At 43.3% G+C, this 17,121-nt stretch overlaps 1 protein-coding gene across 29 annotated transcripts in view; it reads left to right on the top strand.

The window, feature by feature from the left end:
* MSI2 (musashi RNA binding protein 2) overlaps window positions 1-17,121 on the top strand; it is a 398,612-nt gene that overhangs the window by 278,686 nt on the left and 102,805 nt on the right. For all 29 annotated transcript variants that reach the window (XM_053366579.1, XM_053366584.1, XM_053366586.1 and 26 more), the window contains one exon: window positions 14,032-14,114. In XM_053366579.1, the coding sequence (XP_053222554.1) occupies window positions 14,032-14,114 (83 nt within the window). The remainder of the gene's footprint in view (window positions 1-14,031; window positions 14,115-17,121) is intronic.

Genomic DNA, 17,121 nt, shown 5'->3' with positions numbered 1-17,121 from the left:
GGGGAAATGTCCCTGCTCCATTTTGAACCTCTTAATTAAATATGATGCTTCGAGACATCAGCCAAGGACTATAAGTTTAGATGGAGCTTGGTGTTAAATACAAGGGTGCAGTTTTTGAAAGTGCTTGCATGGCATTTTATTTCGTGTAGTTCTCCATTAGAAATACATATTTTGCCAAAGGGCAAAATAGAGTCCATAGCCCAAGCTTTCTGCAGCAATGGGCTGTGCAGTCAAGTTTCCCTGGAGGGATTGTTTGTGGTACAGGCTAATATTGATTGCCAAAGCATCATAGTGTTTCTTTAGACAGAAAGGATTGGCATCTCAAGATTTTGGAAAAGTAGACTGCTGTTATCTCAATATGGCAATGTTCTACAACAAAAATCAGAAGGAAGCAGAAACTCATCTCCATTTCATGCTTTGCAAGAATTAGAGCTAGAGCCTTAGCAGGGTGTGATTGTTTAGCTCGGATCATGCTTGCTGCCGTCTTCCTCCTGCTCTGTGTGCGCTTTCCACCCCCCCCTCCCTCACACCTTTGAATGAGCTCTCTTGCAAAAGCCATCCAGGAGAGGGGAAGAGAATTGGAACAAAAAGAATTGGAGCAAAAGCCAGAGAATATTGTTGCCCTTTTATCCAGCTGTGTGACTGACCTCAGCTCTCTGCTTTCCTGCTGTGTTTGTATTGAAATGCTAGCACCTTTTTCTGAAGTTCTCGCTCGGAGGCACTTGTCTGCCGATTTCAGTTTTTGAGAGCTTACTCTTGTGGCCGGGGCTGTGCATTTGCACATCTTAGTGGCAGTCATACCTGTGTCTGTCAAGAGAAACAGGAGCAATGTGTTTCTCCTCCCCCTCCCTTCAGACACCCTCGTGCACTCACCAAAAAGCACCTGCGAGATAATCTTTTCCCTTGACAAGTGTCATTCACAGACTCACTGTTCAAGAGCTTTAGAATTAAATGAGGTTGGGATTTTCTAGCTTTAGCCACAGGTATGCTTTTCTACCCCCCTCCCCTTCAGCTGAGAACAACCAGGGGTGAGATTTAATTCACATTGGGAATACACCTTTCAGATGCAATCTTTGGTGTTCTAGGACCATGGTCCTATGCTTGGAGTATACATGTGCTTCCAGGCCCCACTATATACCTGGCATGGCTGGCTCCAGAGTTGAGAGGTCACTGGAAAAGTGTTCTCCAGTTTCACTAACCCTCCCCTCCCCAAAGTGCAACTGAGCCTCCTGTTAAAAAAAACTTACACTGCATTTAACTGGGGGGGGGGGGTACATTGAGCAGCTTTTGGCCACCATGGTTTTTTGCAGGGTGGTGCTTCCTCCTCCACCCCAGGCAATGGCTCAGAACAATTTTTTCCAGGGCACTGGAAAGTAAACCAAGATGATGACTGGAAGCTGAGAAGCATCAGAGCAGTGGAAAACAAAAAACGAAAGATGTGTAATTTTGTTAAAAGGGGGTCCTAGCCAGTCTTCAGCTGCTCTTTAAGGTGCTAAGTGGCCAACATTTACTTGATGTTTACCTTGATGCCCAGTATCCGGTTCAAACTGTGTTATTTGTTATTTTACTCTTACATATCATAAAGAATCAATGAACACAGCTGAGGTTACTAGTCCTTAAGATCCTGCTCAGCTGAAATTGTGACTTTTCCATTAAAAATGGGTTGTCTGCTGGGGCTTTACAAACGCAAATCACCTCATGTGATAAAAGGACGTGCAATATCCTGTCCCCACCACTGTCCAAAACCTCTTTCTGCAGTTTTGAGCTGGATAATGAAGAAATATTACTCCCCTGTTGTCATGCCCTTTCATATGATTTCTTGCCAGGTGATCTTTTGCAGGTCTGTATTTACTTTGTCTGTCCCGTTGCCTGCACTTAAGTTAGTTCAGCTTGCGCAGGAAAGAAATGCTGTCTTTCTGCTGCCCCATTATTCATGCACCTGCTTTCTTGTTTACACCGCTAGCTTTGGCAGCTGGCTGCTGTAAACTGTAATAAAATGCCTTTAAAAAAATGAAGAAATGTGACCAGACAAGCTGGGCATAATAATATTAAAGCCAGCGTCAATTAATTTTTTCCTCTCCTTGATAAACGAGCCCCCGTTCCATCCATTAATAACGAGGGAAGCAACAAGAAAAGTTGACACTCTTTTAATTTATTTTCTCAACTTGCCTGGTCATATTCTTCCCCATTGCAAAGCTTACTAGTGCTGCTGGGAATTGCAAGTGGCTTTCGCACAGTCGATGCATAGATTGGTGTGAATCAATATGGCTCTGCTTTATTCACACATTCCCCCGTAATCAGGAGGGGAAACCTTACTTAGTAAGCTATCTAGCAGCTGAAGCTGTCAAGCTGCCTTCTTATAATAATAATAGTAGTAGTAAGAGATCCTGCACGTTGCATTGTTATTGGGGAGGAGAAATTGGGAGTTGTCTGTGCTTTTCTTTACCTGCTGCTTAGATCCAGAAAAAATCAAGATGATAATGATGTTGGCAAGAAGGTTGTCAGAGCAAGCAGTTTGGAATTTCAACACAGCTTTTACAGTAGGAAGTTTCATCTGGTCTGAGAAAGAGCCCAGTTTGCAGCTCCATCCAGTTCAGTGTTGGCCACACTTTCTGCAGCCCCTGTGCATGTCAGAGGATTCGAGGAACTTTTCTAGGGCAGGGCATGGAAACCACTGGTCAGTCCTGCTGAGAGTATAAGAAGAGCCTGCTGGATCAAGCCACTAGGCCAGGGGTGCCCAAACTTTTTTCAAAAAGGGCCAGATTTGATGAAGTGAACATGTGTGAGGGCTGACCAAAGTTCTTGAGCTCTTTTTAGGATTTTACCCCAATAAATAAACTGCCACAAGGGCCAGATAGAAACAGCCAGGGGGGCCGCATTAGGCCCCCAGGATGGACTTTGGACATGCCTGCACTAGGCAATCTACTCAGCTTCCTGTTATTGCAGTGGCTAGCCAAATGCCTATGGGAAGCATACAACCAGGGCCTGAGTTACCGGTAAATTTTTGCTGTTGTAATTGTTGCTCTGCAGTGCTTGGCCCCCTCACACAGTCTCAGGTAGTCAAATCTCTGCATTGGAGAAGAGGGGCATCTTGTCTGAGGTGTATGTGCGCATGGCTGTGCTCCCGTGTGAACGTTAACCCATCATGCAATACACAGCCTGCCAGCTGCTGAGGTATTGAAATAACATTTACCTGGCTGCCAGAGCGGCTTACAAAAATCAGTAGTAAGACAGTCCCTCCTCTCAGGCTTACACTCTAAAAGACACAGCGCACACAAGGAAAATAAGAATGGGAAGGAAGGAGGGGGAAAAGCAAGCCCAGGCACCAGTTCTTAAAGTTACAGTTCTTATAAAGAGGGCAGTTGTGCTTTTTGGAGTGAAATTTTAGCTCTTCATAATTGTAGAACTAGTAGAGTAATTTGGAATAAATTGTAAAAAAAATGTTCTCTGTGTGGATTTCTATCTGCATCCAGTGAGAGATGGTGCAGGGTGGCGGAATACGTGTTAAGATATGAGTATCAGCAACAAGATTAGAATAAGACAGCACCAGACTTGTGCTTCTGGTCTCCATTGGGGACAAAAACCATCCTGCAACCCTGGCTCCGCAGCAGTCGAGGCACTGCATGAATCAGCAGAGAGAGTGTGCTCTTGGGAGGTCTTGCTGCTGCTTAATTAGCTGGGCTGCCTGGGAATGATGCTAAGGGACTTGTGCACCAGTCTCAGCAGCAATTTCACCTCCAGGGCTAAATTATTCAGTTTGTTATGGTTTCGTTGCTCAGCACAGTGCACACCACTTTTCCAGTACACACCAACCCAAAACGAACTGTCTACAGTCTGTGAGAAGGACCTCCCATGTCCCCACACTATGTTCTCACATACTTCATTGCAACTGGTAGCCATCAGAGAACTATTGGGGGGGCTACTTAATGCTTCTAGAGATAATCTATTCCCAACACTCTCAGAGTAAGAAGTTGGCATCCGCAAGGGGCTTGCACAAGCATTCCTTACCTACTTTGAATTTCCTCCCCCCCCCCCCCCGCTTTTTGAAGTATTAAAATATTTAGACTAGTTTTTAGAAAATTGATTAAATGGGATTTTGCGTTTGAACTGAGTAAAGGGACAAGGCGACAATGCCCTTTGTTTTAGCTTTGGAAGCTCTTGCAATAACGGAAACTATTAAGATAACTGGGGTTTATAAAAAAGAAATAATGTAAATAAAATTGTATGCAGATGATATAGTGTTAACTGTTATAAAACCTCTCAAATCTCTGAAAGAGTGAGAATATTATTGAAATATATGGATCATTAGCTGGATATAAATTAAACAGAGATAAAACTGAAATATTAAGTATCAATAATAAAACCAAAAACAGATAAGAGAGATGTTTAGCTACAGCTAGAGGACAAAACCGATTAGGTATCTTAGAAGAAAAATAACAAATAAGAAAGATAACAAATAATATTTCATTAAATAAACAATGGAAGAAATTCAATTTATCCTTTTGAGGGCAGATTTTCTGCAGTAAAAATGATATTACTACTAATATATGTTACACACACACACACGTTTCAAATCAATTTCTTTCCATTACAATATCTACTCAGCAAATTATCAAACGGCAGTAATGTTTGTTAGAACTCTTAAGAAACCCTGGAATTACATCTATTATTTTATAGGATCATTCTTCTGGAAAAACAGTGGGGCATTCTAGGGAAGAGCATCTGGCAGCAGCAGGGGACTGAGAGGAGCACCACTGAGCACCAGCCTCCTGCTATTGAAATTTGCCCCTGCTCCCTGAAAAAGCTGAAATCCCATCCCTACCCCACTCGGTTCACAGCAGGCAAATAGGGTCATGCATCCCTGATTAAGTAGGCTACTCTGTAGTTGAAAGCCTGGAAGCTGAGGATACACACACACAAGTGAAGTGTGGCCTTGGGGCTCTCCCCAGGCGACATTCTCTCTTCGCACGCAGCAGCCCTCACTGGTCCTATTCCTCACTTTCCCTGAGTGGTTTCACTGTCTCAATTGTTCTTGCTCTGTGATAATGCTTCTTGCTTGCCTGGATGGGATGGAGAGGAGCGTGTTTGTGTTTTCAGAAACCCCTGGCTTTTCATGGTGTAGGAATGTAGCCTACTTTAGGCATCTCCTGTGCACTTCTGCCTCTAGCCACACCCTCCACTAAAATGGGCAACCAGAATATTGCTCATGGTGGAATGCTACTCTCAGGGTGAAAAGGGCACCCCTGCTTGAATGTTTCGGAGCTCTGGGAAACAAGCTGTCAATGTTTTTTAATGTATTTATGCAAGTAGATTCATCCACACCACTAGAGGGCATACTGGTTCCTGCAGTACCTTCTGTAGTTTACCTCCTTTGTTGAACGATAATTGTGCAGTGAATTATTACCAAATTTGTTTGCTATGCTGATGTTGTATCTGTTACAGTTTGCTATTTTATTACCACTGATAGGTTGTGTTTGCTGTAAATTGCCTTGAGCACACTTTTATTATGGGAAAGGTGATATATAAATGCATTTGTTAGATTGATTGTTTGTAGAGGACCAGGTTAGTTAAACAGTACGTTTTGGGATAAGTGGCTCATGTTGTTTTGTGCTTACACAAATAATACCTGGGAACTTTTCACCATCAGTTGAAAGCTATTCAGGACAGTTAGTGGGAGCACTGGTGCTGTGATTAGGGTATTTTAACACCTTAGCATATGCATTACCATAGAACAGGTGTAATGGAATGGAATTGTTAACTTTGCACCACTTTCCAGATTTGACTCATCCTTTTCCTCATGCTGCTAATAATACTTTAACGAGAATTGAAAGCAGCCGTTGCCAACCTGTTGTTCTCCAGATGTTCTGGACTACAACTCCCATCAGCCCCCAGCCAGCTTGGCTAGGAGTTGTAGTCCAAAACATCAGAGGGCACCCGGTTGGTGAAGACTGATTTAAATACATAGTAAAGTATTAAAATATTTAAATGCTTTAAAAAAATATTTTAAGATGCTGTTTCTATTTTTACTATTTTAAAGCATTGGTGGCCTTATAGTGGATTTTCCATGCCACGTCTTGCTTGGCCTTATGCTGCTGCTATGTGTGTGTGTCCGCTCTCACACAGCTGAATAGACGTCCATACTGCGTGTGGTTCAATTACCAGTGTGTAGACAAATAAATCCTGCCAGGTTCAAACCACTCACTGCAGTGTTTCATGGCGGTAGTATCATCCAAGCCATATTTCTGCTAACCTAATACGAGGCCTCTCCAGCAGCCAATGCAAGTATGAAATATAGCTATCTTTGAGAGGGGTGGGGAAAGCCCACCAAAACTCAGCATGCAGAGGCATAATTTTCCCAAGCAATTGGTGCTTGGCGCCTTTGGCATTCCTTGTTAACTTTATTTATGGCTTCTACCAATTTCTTTAATTGTTTTAATCATGTGTGGTTTCAGTCATCTGCCCTCAACAGTATATCTCTTATTGGCAAGCCTCTCTAACTGCCTGGTGCTGTCAAGGTGGCCGGAAGGGTGGGAGGTGCGGTGGCTAACAGTGGAGCAGGGTTGGAAGTCTTGCTGTGGGATCAGCAATATAGACTCAGCAGCAGCTTTTCCAGACATTCGTAAAACCTTTCCAGAGAAAACTGAAGTTGACATTTCAGATGGGTGCTTATATGTTGATGGATCCCACCATACATGTATGATCTCCAGTATGTGAGTGTTGATTTCCAGAAAAAAAGTGCTGTTTTTATGGTCAAACATGAAAAGGATGCATGATCAGGAAGGAATCCTTTCAGCTGTGCTGGAAAGCAGCAAACTTTTTATAGTTGGGGTGCCAGCTCTGGCCCTGACACCTCTCTAATTTTGGTGGCAGCAGCAAAAAGAGAAAATAAAAGATAAACAACCAACTCCATGTCCTGATCCAAATCTCTTCCATCCAAATCATCAAATTGATTGTTTCATGAGTGGGGAAGGGACCATAATCTCCCCCCAATCAGCTGACCAAATGGCCGTCATTTCTGGTGGTAGTATTATTTTACCAATTGGGGGGTGAGGATGGCTGTTTAAGCGAGTCAGTGAATAAATTAAAACGTGATGGTCACAGTTCTGGGGGCAAAATGTGGGCAGATTTGTGCATCTCATTTGTGCATGCTTAATCAGAAGTGAATCTCGTTGTGTACGATGACCTTACTATTTCTATGTGCAGAGATTTGCAGGCTCTGTGAACGAAGCAGCCTCGCAAGGCTTCACTGAATTGGGATACTACACTGGAGTATAAACCCAGAGATGTCAAAAGAGATGACTCTGGAGTGAGTGCTTTGAGGACTTAAGTTCCCACTCTTAGACCCAAGTTCATCCTCCTTTAAAAGGGTGACTCTGAAGGTTGCCATGCACTTGATCTGATAATGAGGCCGATGCCGAATGCCTTTGGATCATAAAGCAATATAAACAGCTAAAATAGTGCAGAGTACATCAGTCAATTTCCTGGATGATTCACTGAGTTTCAGTGTCCCTCAGGGGCTATTGACTTGCTTCTGAATGAGATGACTTTTTATATATTTCCAGAATTGTTTTTGCTTGTATTTGCTTTTTTCCCCCTTCATTTTTTTTAAAACCTCCACTTCATGTATTTCTGCCTGGGTCTCTCCTTCAGTGATTTGGCTTGGCTCAGATCACCACATTTTAGGAGCTTTTTTGTCTTTGCTTCCACCCTCATTATCCTCCCTCCCCTCCCCCCCCACATTTCCTTTTATTTTTTCCTCAAAAAAGATTATTCAAATGTATATGCGGTTTTTCTTCATTTGAATAAAGAGGGAGGGGAGCCACCCTGTTTGACTCTGTTAACCGCTTATCTCTTAAATAGAGCTTGTTAGCTTCCAATAATAGCTTCATTCAGGAGGATGCAGTATAATTTCATTTTAAAAATGCACACTCCTTGACAACCAGATTCCTATTTATGTCACCATTTTAAACAGCCTCTTTTGTTTTGTGTTAATCTTTCTCATACACTTTCGGTGGAATGGGTTTTTCTGTTGTTGACTCTTTGTACCACTCATAAGAAACAATTGTCTGTTTAATCCAGAAAGATTTCTAAGACTTGAAGTAATTTAAAAATGAGTGTGTATTCATTACCTTGACTAATGGGGCATGAAGAAAGGGAAATACGTTTTTTGGGTGTGTGGTATTTTTTGGCATACATTGTACTTGTGTTTCTTAGATTCTGGACAGATGCCTTCCCCCCTAGTTAAGCGCATCCTGGGTTATGATGTTTCCTTTCAGATTAAGTTAACTGTGTAGAGATTCTGGGCTTTAGGGGGAAATTATTCAGTTGGGTTGCATTTTAAATTCCGAGAGATGTGGGGACCTTGAATCAGCCAATTCTTTGTGGAAATTTTAATAAAGCTTCATTTCAGGTTAAATGTTATTGATAGTTAGATTGCCAGAAAGCTCTCCTGCACAGGGCATATATATGGGCCTTGCCTGCAGGGGAGACAAGCCAAAGGAATGGGATTATGAAAGAGCAAAGACTCAAAAAGAAAATCTTCTCCTTATGTGTCTGTTTTGCAAGTTGGACCTATGAACATAAAAAGATCGTGCCAGAAGCCCCTCTAGAGGCCCCTTCTCTGCCCCCCACCCCTCCAGCTCTTCCTCTCCTTGGTGTCTGTCCAATGCCAGTGTCCCTTGTGAACTCCGATGGATTTTATCCTGTGGTCAGCACAGAACAGGGAAGCCTCCGCAGACGTGGGCAGCTAGCAAGGAGAGACTGAGGGCTTGTCTGCACTTGCCTTTCCTCTGCACTTTCTGGACACGATCCAAGCTTTGGAGCTCTGTGCCTGAGCACCCTTCCCCCCCACACACACACATAGGGCTTTCCTTGCAGAGGCCCACTCTTTGGCAATCTGGGGTGAACCTGAAATGCTGTTTGCTCCAATTTAGCCTGGGTGGGGGGCGTTTCCACAGGGAGAGCTCTGTGGGGAAGGGGAGTGGGTCATACACAGTGCTTTGGGGCATGGACCTGTGCCTGGAGGAAGTGGGGTGGTGGGTGGGAGTGGGATGGGTAAGCCCTGGGACAGCTACCTCAAACTTAGACTTTGAATGCTGTTCTGAGTACATGTATATGTGAGGAGAATGGAGAAATGGTTTTAAGTCAACTGTAATGTGGACTAGTCCTGTATGATGGATGTGTATGTGTATTTTAATGAACTGAAGAGGCTGATCAGAGTGAAAGCTTATTCATGGGGGGGGCGGAATGGTGTTTGTGTGTGTGTGAATGTAATAGTGTTTAGCTTATTTTTGTTGTTGTTTTGTCAATATTGTTTTATAGATGATAAATGCTGTATTGATGATTTGTTAATTATATAATGGGACTTGCGCTGTAATTCTGATGTTTAGCCTTAGTTGCTGGTATGCTAATAGTGTTTAATAGATGGTTTAATAGATTGATGTTTCATTAATTATATGATTTACGCTGTACTTGTGATGTTTTATTATGTCATTGTTATTTATGGTGTGTAAACCGCTTTGGGATTCATGGGAATGGAAAGTGGCATGGAAATTCAGTCAATCAGCCGGATGCTGTGCATTATCAGTCGGTGCTCCATGCTTTAGGTTTGGATGGGGAACCTGTGGTCTTCCAGATGTTGATGGATGACACCCACCATGTAGTGGCCAGTTCATACATCTGGCATGATGGAACCTCCATTCCGAGAGGCAATACACCATGGACTGCCAGATGTTAGCAGTAAACTATGACCAACATTTTCTGCTGCTCAGCTTCCTAAAGGCACCTTGGTTAACGACTGTTGTGAAGACAACACTGGACCTTTCCCCCGAACTACCAAGGCAATTTCTTTTGTTCACATCTTGCCAAGTAGCTACTGTACATACAGCCTTTCAGGTGCAGACTGTCCATGCTAAGCTTTGTATCTGTATTGTGTGGGTGTTTGAAACACCACATCTTTGTCCATCTATTTTTTTAATGGATTGGTTTGCTTTTTAATTGTTTTTTACGCTTCTCCATTTAGAAGTACAGCAAGCTTGCTCTGTGCTCTTGAGGGGGAGAGACTGTGTCTTCCATTTACCTAAAGGGCTCCCACAAATAGAAACAGAAAGAGATCACTGTGTAGCCTTTAAGACTGTTGTGTTGCATTTTAGAAATAGACACAGATTGTTCAGGACTATGGCTGGGTAGCTGAGAGCGGCTCACATGCTGTGTAACCTGTAACAAGCTACATTTTAGGAGCAGCATTTAGAAGTTGCTGTCTCACATGTGCTGCCTTTGCTCAGAACCAGTTCGGTCTATTAGCCAGGTGCACAGGTTCAGAAGTGTGACCAATGTGTTCTCCTCAATCTCTGCACCTCACATAGTGTGCAAAGCAGGATCAAGTTTCTATATGTTTACTGACCACAGACCCAATGTTCTAGCCCCCGAGCCTGGTAAATACTCTCCTTGCCTTTGCCTTTTGAAAGTGCCCATTTAAATTTATTTTAATGTGAATTGTCCGACTTGTCCTCTCCAGGGAAGCTAAATCTGTGGTGACGAATAGGCACCTTTTTTCTCTAGTGCCCATGTACAGTATGTCCATGATTGCACACCAGACACACACGTTGCCATCTATTTTACATACAGTAGCTTCCAGTGTATGTTTTGAAATGTTGACAACCTAGTGAGGTATATAGAACAGTGGTTTGTTCTAAAGTGTGCAAAGGAGAGAGGACGGCAGAGTCTAAGGAATGAGCTGTGCTGCATTCATGATCACCTGCGTCCTGAAGGGAGAACCTCTGGCCCTCCAGATGTTGTTGAACTCCCATCGGTTCCAACCAGCTTGGCCACTGGTCAGGGATGATGGAAGTTGTAGTCCAGCAACATCTGGAAGGCACAGATTTCCCATCTTGAACCCAAACCATGAAGCATTAACACTGATAAGCTGCAGAATGCAGAAGGTCTGGAATGCAAAACAATCGCATAATTAAAGAGCAGACTGTGTTCTTTTTGAGTCGTGGCTCTTTCACAAGTCCATAAGTAAACACCTTTACATGAGATCAAGTTCAGTTTCCCCCCTCTTGTCAAACCAGGCAACCAGATGTGCTTGAAATGAAGCTGATCTTTAAAAAGCTGAAAATGATTGTTTACAACTTTTGTTGTTGATGATGCTTGTTTTCCCTGAATAGAGTGAGATCTGTACCTGTCTGTACCTGTCTGTACTAATGTCTTCTTCAAAGAAGGTGTTTTTTCAGGTCTGAGAAAATAGGCCAGGCAACACAGATGTTTTGTTTTGGTTCATTTTAAAGAGAAGTCTGAAACTGAAAATCTGTGTCACAGGGATCTTTGAAAGTGGTTCAGTGGTTCCCATTGTATGTCAGCCTGAAACTGGATTCCTGAGGTGGACACTCAATTTACCATTGGCTGTTGTTTTTCCCCTCCCTAACCCTTCCGAATGTCAGTAGTACAGAACACATTGTTTCCTGAGTGCTACTCAAGTGGTCAAAGGCCACTGTACAGATGAGCAGCTTTGTCCTCAGTGAGGGTTTATGGGTTGTTAGGGAGGCCCCTCCATTTGAGTAGACTATTGCAGATGCTTGTCAGATAGTGCTGGGCATTGAAATCATGCAGATAGGTCTGAGAATAGGGGAGGGAGCTGGTATTACAATTGCTGCTGTTTGTGAGTGATTTTTACGTATGTAGAAACATTGCTATGATTTTCTCTTATTCTCCTAAGGGGAAGAAGCATTGGTGGGTGTGGGTATTTGGGTGTGTATTCCCCATAGGTGGGAGGACACAGTGGACAAACCCTGGCTATTAACCCCTGAGCTTCCTAATGGTGAGTCAGGAGAAATAGGATGATGGATTTGTAAATAGGAAATGGATTTATTGCAAATCAGTCTGCTAAAATACCAGCCCAGTTTTGTTTTATTCTATTATTTTTAGTTAGAGACATAACTTTTATAGCAATTTGTAGACCATCAGTGGCTGAAAGGAAAACCACAACTGGCTCCCTTCCCGTTTACAAAAGTGTTGCTGGAGGAAGAGCCTTGCTGTCAGGTGACCTGATACAGGTGACTAAGTTACAGAAAAGTCTTGAATCTCTTTAATCAGAAATAAGTTCCAGTCATTTCAGTGGGCTTCATTCCCAAGCGAGTATGCTTAGAATTGCAACATTAGCTTACAGCCTTTGTCCCAGATCTCCTTGCAATATCCTCCTAATGCAGATCATGAATGTTTGTATTTTATTTTACCAGTTGAGAATTCAGGGAGAGAAGCCCCAAGTTCCTCACTGAACTCCCTCACTCCAACAATGGGAGAGGGCTCTTGCCTTCATGCCCTGTTTGTGGGCTGCCCAGAAGAATCTAGTCAGTCCCTATGGAATGTGAGTCTGGGTGATCCTATAGCAGAGTTAAGCATTCAGACTTGGAACTCCGAACCCAAAGTCTTCTTTTCTACCTTCTGTATGTCACTGACTGTTTTAGGTTCCTTCTCGTGATTTGGGGGCAATTGGCTGCAGACGGTGTCAGCTTCCTTAGAACTGGCAAGGTCTTACAGTCTTCCCGCATAAACATGACTGCCAAGTTTTACAAACTGCAAAGGGACAGTTTGTCAATTCTATACATTTACATACCTTCATTCCAAATCCCACACACGGGTTCAGCATATGTGATCTGTTTACTTTGCCACCTGCAGCTGGCTTGTGTGCGTAGTGCGAATTATGTGGATCGTATCGCCATAGCCGGAGTTTTATTTCCCAAGCCTGTGGTTGCTGCCTGGAGCAAAAGCCTTCTGTGTCTGTTGTTGTGTGTTGAATTTCTATCCTCTTAGAAGCTGCCAAGTCTCTTGTGTCACTATTTTGGGAATCGGGTTCTGTTCTATAGGTTCACTCAGGGAGCTGTCACTTTATTTTAATGGGTTTCTATATTTATTCGTCCATTGAGCGGATGCCAGAAACATGACGGTGGATTCCTCTCCGCCCCCCCCCTTGCCACCCGCTCCCCCGAAGAGATATGTGTGGGAATCATTATGTGGTGGTGGAGCATGCTGCCAAAAATCTTCAGCTTGGTTTTGCCTGGGTTGGTGAAGACCTGACAGGGTAAACACAGCGTATAGCTGACAGGCAGACAGCAGGCATCAAACGACCTTAAACTGGCCTGAATCAGAAGCTGCGTTTGAAGTGGCAGTGCAGAACAGATGAGTGATCAGATGAGAGGCCTGCAACTTTCATAGTTCCTTCAAGGCCTCAGGATATCCTGATGAGGTATTAGAGGAAGTAATTCAGGAAGAAAAGAGACAAATAACCACCTCTGGATCTTGGCTGACCCGTAGGGCTGAACTGCCGCAATGAACGGAAAGGACAGCCTGGGACCTGCAGAGATCCAAGGAGCGCTTATTATACTGCCTGCTTTCTGGGGAGAGCAAAGCTGGTCTCTTTAACCCTGATCAGTAACAGGCGGCTGGATTTTCCCCTCCCTTGTTTTCCAGGAGGCAAATGTACTGCAGTGTGTTTGCAGAAGCATTGATACGTTTGCCCTCTTACTGGCAGTGTGTGGCTGATGATTCATGATTATTCCTTTTGTACTACTGACCCTTCCCCACCCGCCCCTTGCTGCTTAATGAGACATCCATAATAGGAAGAGTCCCGTAGGGTTTAACTCTACCTGAAGCCAATAGGGCTTCATGGACAGGTGGGAAAGAATATAAGGACAATTATTCCTCAGAAGCTATCGTGTGCAGCTGAGATTTATGTCCTTTTTATGTCATGTACCTTTCTCCAGAAAAGCAACTGTCTATTTAAATGTATAGAAAGAGCGTGGAGAAAAAAATATAGACACAGCCCTTGTTTTCAGCTCTAGCAGTCCCCTGTTGATTTAATCCATCAAGAGTTTTTCTTTAAAGGTTTGATGAAACACACTTTGATTTTTGAATGCATATTTGTGTGGTGATCTAACTGAGGTGCCTTAAAGTCATTTGCTTTGTAAGCAGCCGAAAAAAAGGTAAACATATTTTTACCATGATTAATATTCCTTTCTTTCTTTTTAAAAATAGGATTTGGCTTTGTAACTTTTGAGAATGAAGATGTGGTGGAAAAAGTCTGTGAAATCCATTTTCATGAAATCAATAATAAAATGGTAAGTTTCCCCAGCGGGTGCATCTGTTTTTGAGGAATATCTGTCTCTTTTTCATAGGCATGGTGGGGTGTCTCTCAGTTGTCCTTGAGGGGGTTGTTGTGACATTTATTCACAAATCAATGGTGTCTCTGAGCATGCTTGATCAGAAACTTTCACTTACTATTAGGCCTGCACAGAAGTATTTAAGGCTCCAACTGTCACTATATACCAGGAGGTGTATTTGTTTTTCTGGTACAGGCCCTTGATAAATCGAGTGTTTCTGTTTTGCCTTTTCAGGAGATGCTGGGGTTCTTTTAAATAATGTTGCTTGTGTGTGCAGTGGCTTCTCTTTTATCCTTACAAATTTAGTGTTCTGAAGAGCGAATGCTGATTAATGTGTTTTTGAATGGCAGCTATTCTGCAATAAAGTACTGACTTCACTTTGAGATTAAGCATAATTTTACTGAGATTTTAAAAGGGGGGGAAACAATCTGTTTCACAGTGAGCATAACTATCCTGGCTTGCTTCTAAAGTCAGTCCAGAAGAGACTGTTGAGGAGGGGCAAATAGCCATGGAAGGGATCCTAAGCTTAGTGGTAGAGTACCTGCTTGGTATGCAGAAGGACCCAGGTTAAGACCCCAGAAACTGTGGATGGGAAAGACGCTCTGCCTGAACCCTGGGGGACTGCCAGCCAAGTAGACAAGACTGTGCTCGATGGTATATGAGCAGGGTGTCAGTGGGTGGAACAATACCAGCAATGTGTAAGAGCGGAAGAACCTTCAGGCAGCAGTTCTTTGTGTGAGAACTGAGGAGTGGGAGTGGCATACATACACAAGAGCGTTGTTATTTTTCATCTGTGAAATGAAGAAGGCTATGCAGTATTGATAGTAGCCATTAAGACCCAGGGCCCCACAGTTCTGTGAACTTAAAGCATCTTAAAGAGCAGGGCTCCCCAACTTTTCATACCAAGTGGGCTGCAAGAGTACTACAACATGGAACCTGTGGGCTGAACACTGCCTTGTCATGGGGGGGGGGGAGGCAAGGCCAAAATTGGATGCCCCCACCCCCAGCCCTCACGCTGTCTTTCCAAAGCCGGCTAAGCAAGGTGCTGGGCTTTGGGAAGGAGGCATAAGACTCTGGCGAGTGTCTTAGACCCCTCCCACCTCCTTCCCAAAGCTGGGAAAGTGCTAACTAGGTTTGGGGGAGGAGGCAAGATGTCTCTAGGACCCTATCAGAGCCCTCAACTCCTCCTTCCCAAAGCCCAGTGCCTTGCTTACCCTTTGGAAAGCAGTGCAAGGACTGTGGGAAGGGGGTGTCAGATGTTGCTGAGGGCTGCCAAAAAAGGTATTAAGGGCCGTGTGTTGGACCACTCTGATCTAGAGGAGCGGTTGCTGTCCAGTGAAGCTGACATGGTGTCTGTGATGCAGCCAGCAGTGCTGAATTATTGGGATCAGGCAAGGCTGTAAAATGAAATATATCTTCTGTCAGGGCAATTTTGCCAATTTACCTGAGTGTACATTTTATCCTGCTTATTAAAGGATGACTTAAAATTGAGCGTCCTCACACTTCTCAAATCTAATACCCATAATACTCTCTCTTTCGCTTATGTTTTACTGTGCATTCTAGAATTAGGGAGCAAAGTATTTGACCTTCTCTGTTGCAACTAAAAGCTCTTTCAGAGCAAAAAAAGAGAAAATGCCCCAGGATCAAGACTTTTCAGATACAGGTTCTGTTGTTTGCAGGAGCGGTTTATGTTCCACACATGCTTTCTGAAGTAGTAACAGGCCTGAGAGGCCTGCGCCTTCTCTGTAAATTGACCTGAGGATGGTCAGACCACTTGTTTCGAAAGCAGATAGTAAGACGTCTCCTGCAAGATTCACTGAAGAGAAATACCTAAATGTACCTCAAATGGCCAGTGCAGTGTATGTACTTGGTGACAGCAGCCTTCCCCTTATGCCCTCTAGATTATTCGGACGCCCAACTGCCATCAGCCTAAGCCAGGTTAGAGTGCTGAATATAGACCTGGCAGTCTTGGGTTTGAATCCTGCACTTAGACACACAGCTCATTGTGTGACTTTGAACTAGTCATTATTTCTCAGCCTAACCTTGAGGTTCCCCCCGCCCTGCCCCAGCTCCCTGCTTTATTACTTCATAACTTGAACTCTTTCTTTAAAAGTTTCTCTCTCTCCTAGTCTTAGGGATAGGACCCGCTCCCCTTCTTTTCTCTTTCTCTCTGCTTTTGCCTTGGAAATGGACTGCACCTTCCCTTCAATAAAGCCATTTGGCTTGGATTATTAGAAACAAATCAGAAAAGGGCACCTGTATTTTAATCAATGCAGTAACTGATATTTTCAGCTAAAAGATTCTCCCCCTCCCCTTTTGTCAAAACATCTTCTGCTTCTCAAACCTATATTCAGATAGGCTTTATATATTGGTCTGATATGTGTTCACAGACTTTAAATTCAATAATGGGGCTTTTAGGCTGGATAAGATCAAAGCAATCTCCTTAGCATATGCTAGAGGCTGATTCAATATTTGACTTGCTAATTTTTCCCAGGGCTCTGAAATAATATCCCTCACATTGTTCCTCTCGGCACAATATGCATCAGAAATGAAAATAACAGGTCCTCTTTTATGCTCTGTGTTGAGATGTCAAGACTGGACTTTAAAAGGGTGGCTACAAAAGGAGGTGATCCTGAAGCAGAGGCTTCCATTCACGTTCACAGACTGAGCTTGAGCTGCTCTTCTTAGATGACTGACAGGTTCTTCATTTATATTTGCTCTTCCCAGATGACTGACAGGGTTCTTCATTTATATTTTCTTGCCACAGACTAATTTTCCCCCTATAACCTCCAGTGAGACTTAATAATATGGATAGAAACAAATTCAGCCTGTATTATTATTATTTTTAAAAAGAAACCTCTTCCTTCTCTTTTATTAAATATGCAGGCTGCATAGGATGTCCTGCTTTTTTTTAAAAAAAAAGGCACTCAGGTTCTGCTGCCAGAATACCCAGATTCTTTTTCGG

Source organism: Podarcis raffonei, chromosome 15 (genome assembly GCF_027172205.1).
Source record: "Podarcis raffonei isolate rPodRaf1 chromosome 15, rPodRaf1.pri, whole genome shotgun sequence".
Lineage (NCBI taxonomy): Eukaryota > Metazoa > Chordata > Lepidosauria > Squamata > Lacertidae > Podarcis > Podarcis raffonei.
The sequence above is the reverse complement of the archived record's forward strand: the minus strand, read 5'-3'. Positions and strand labels throughout refer to the sequence as shown.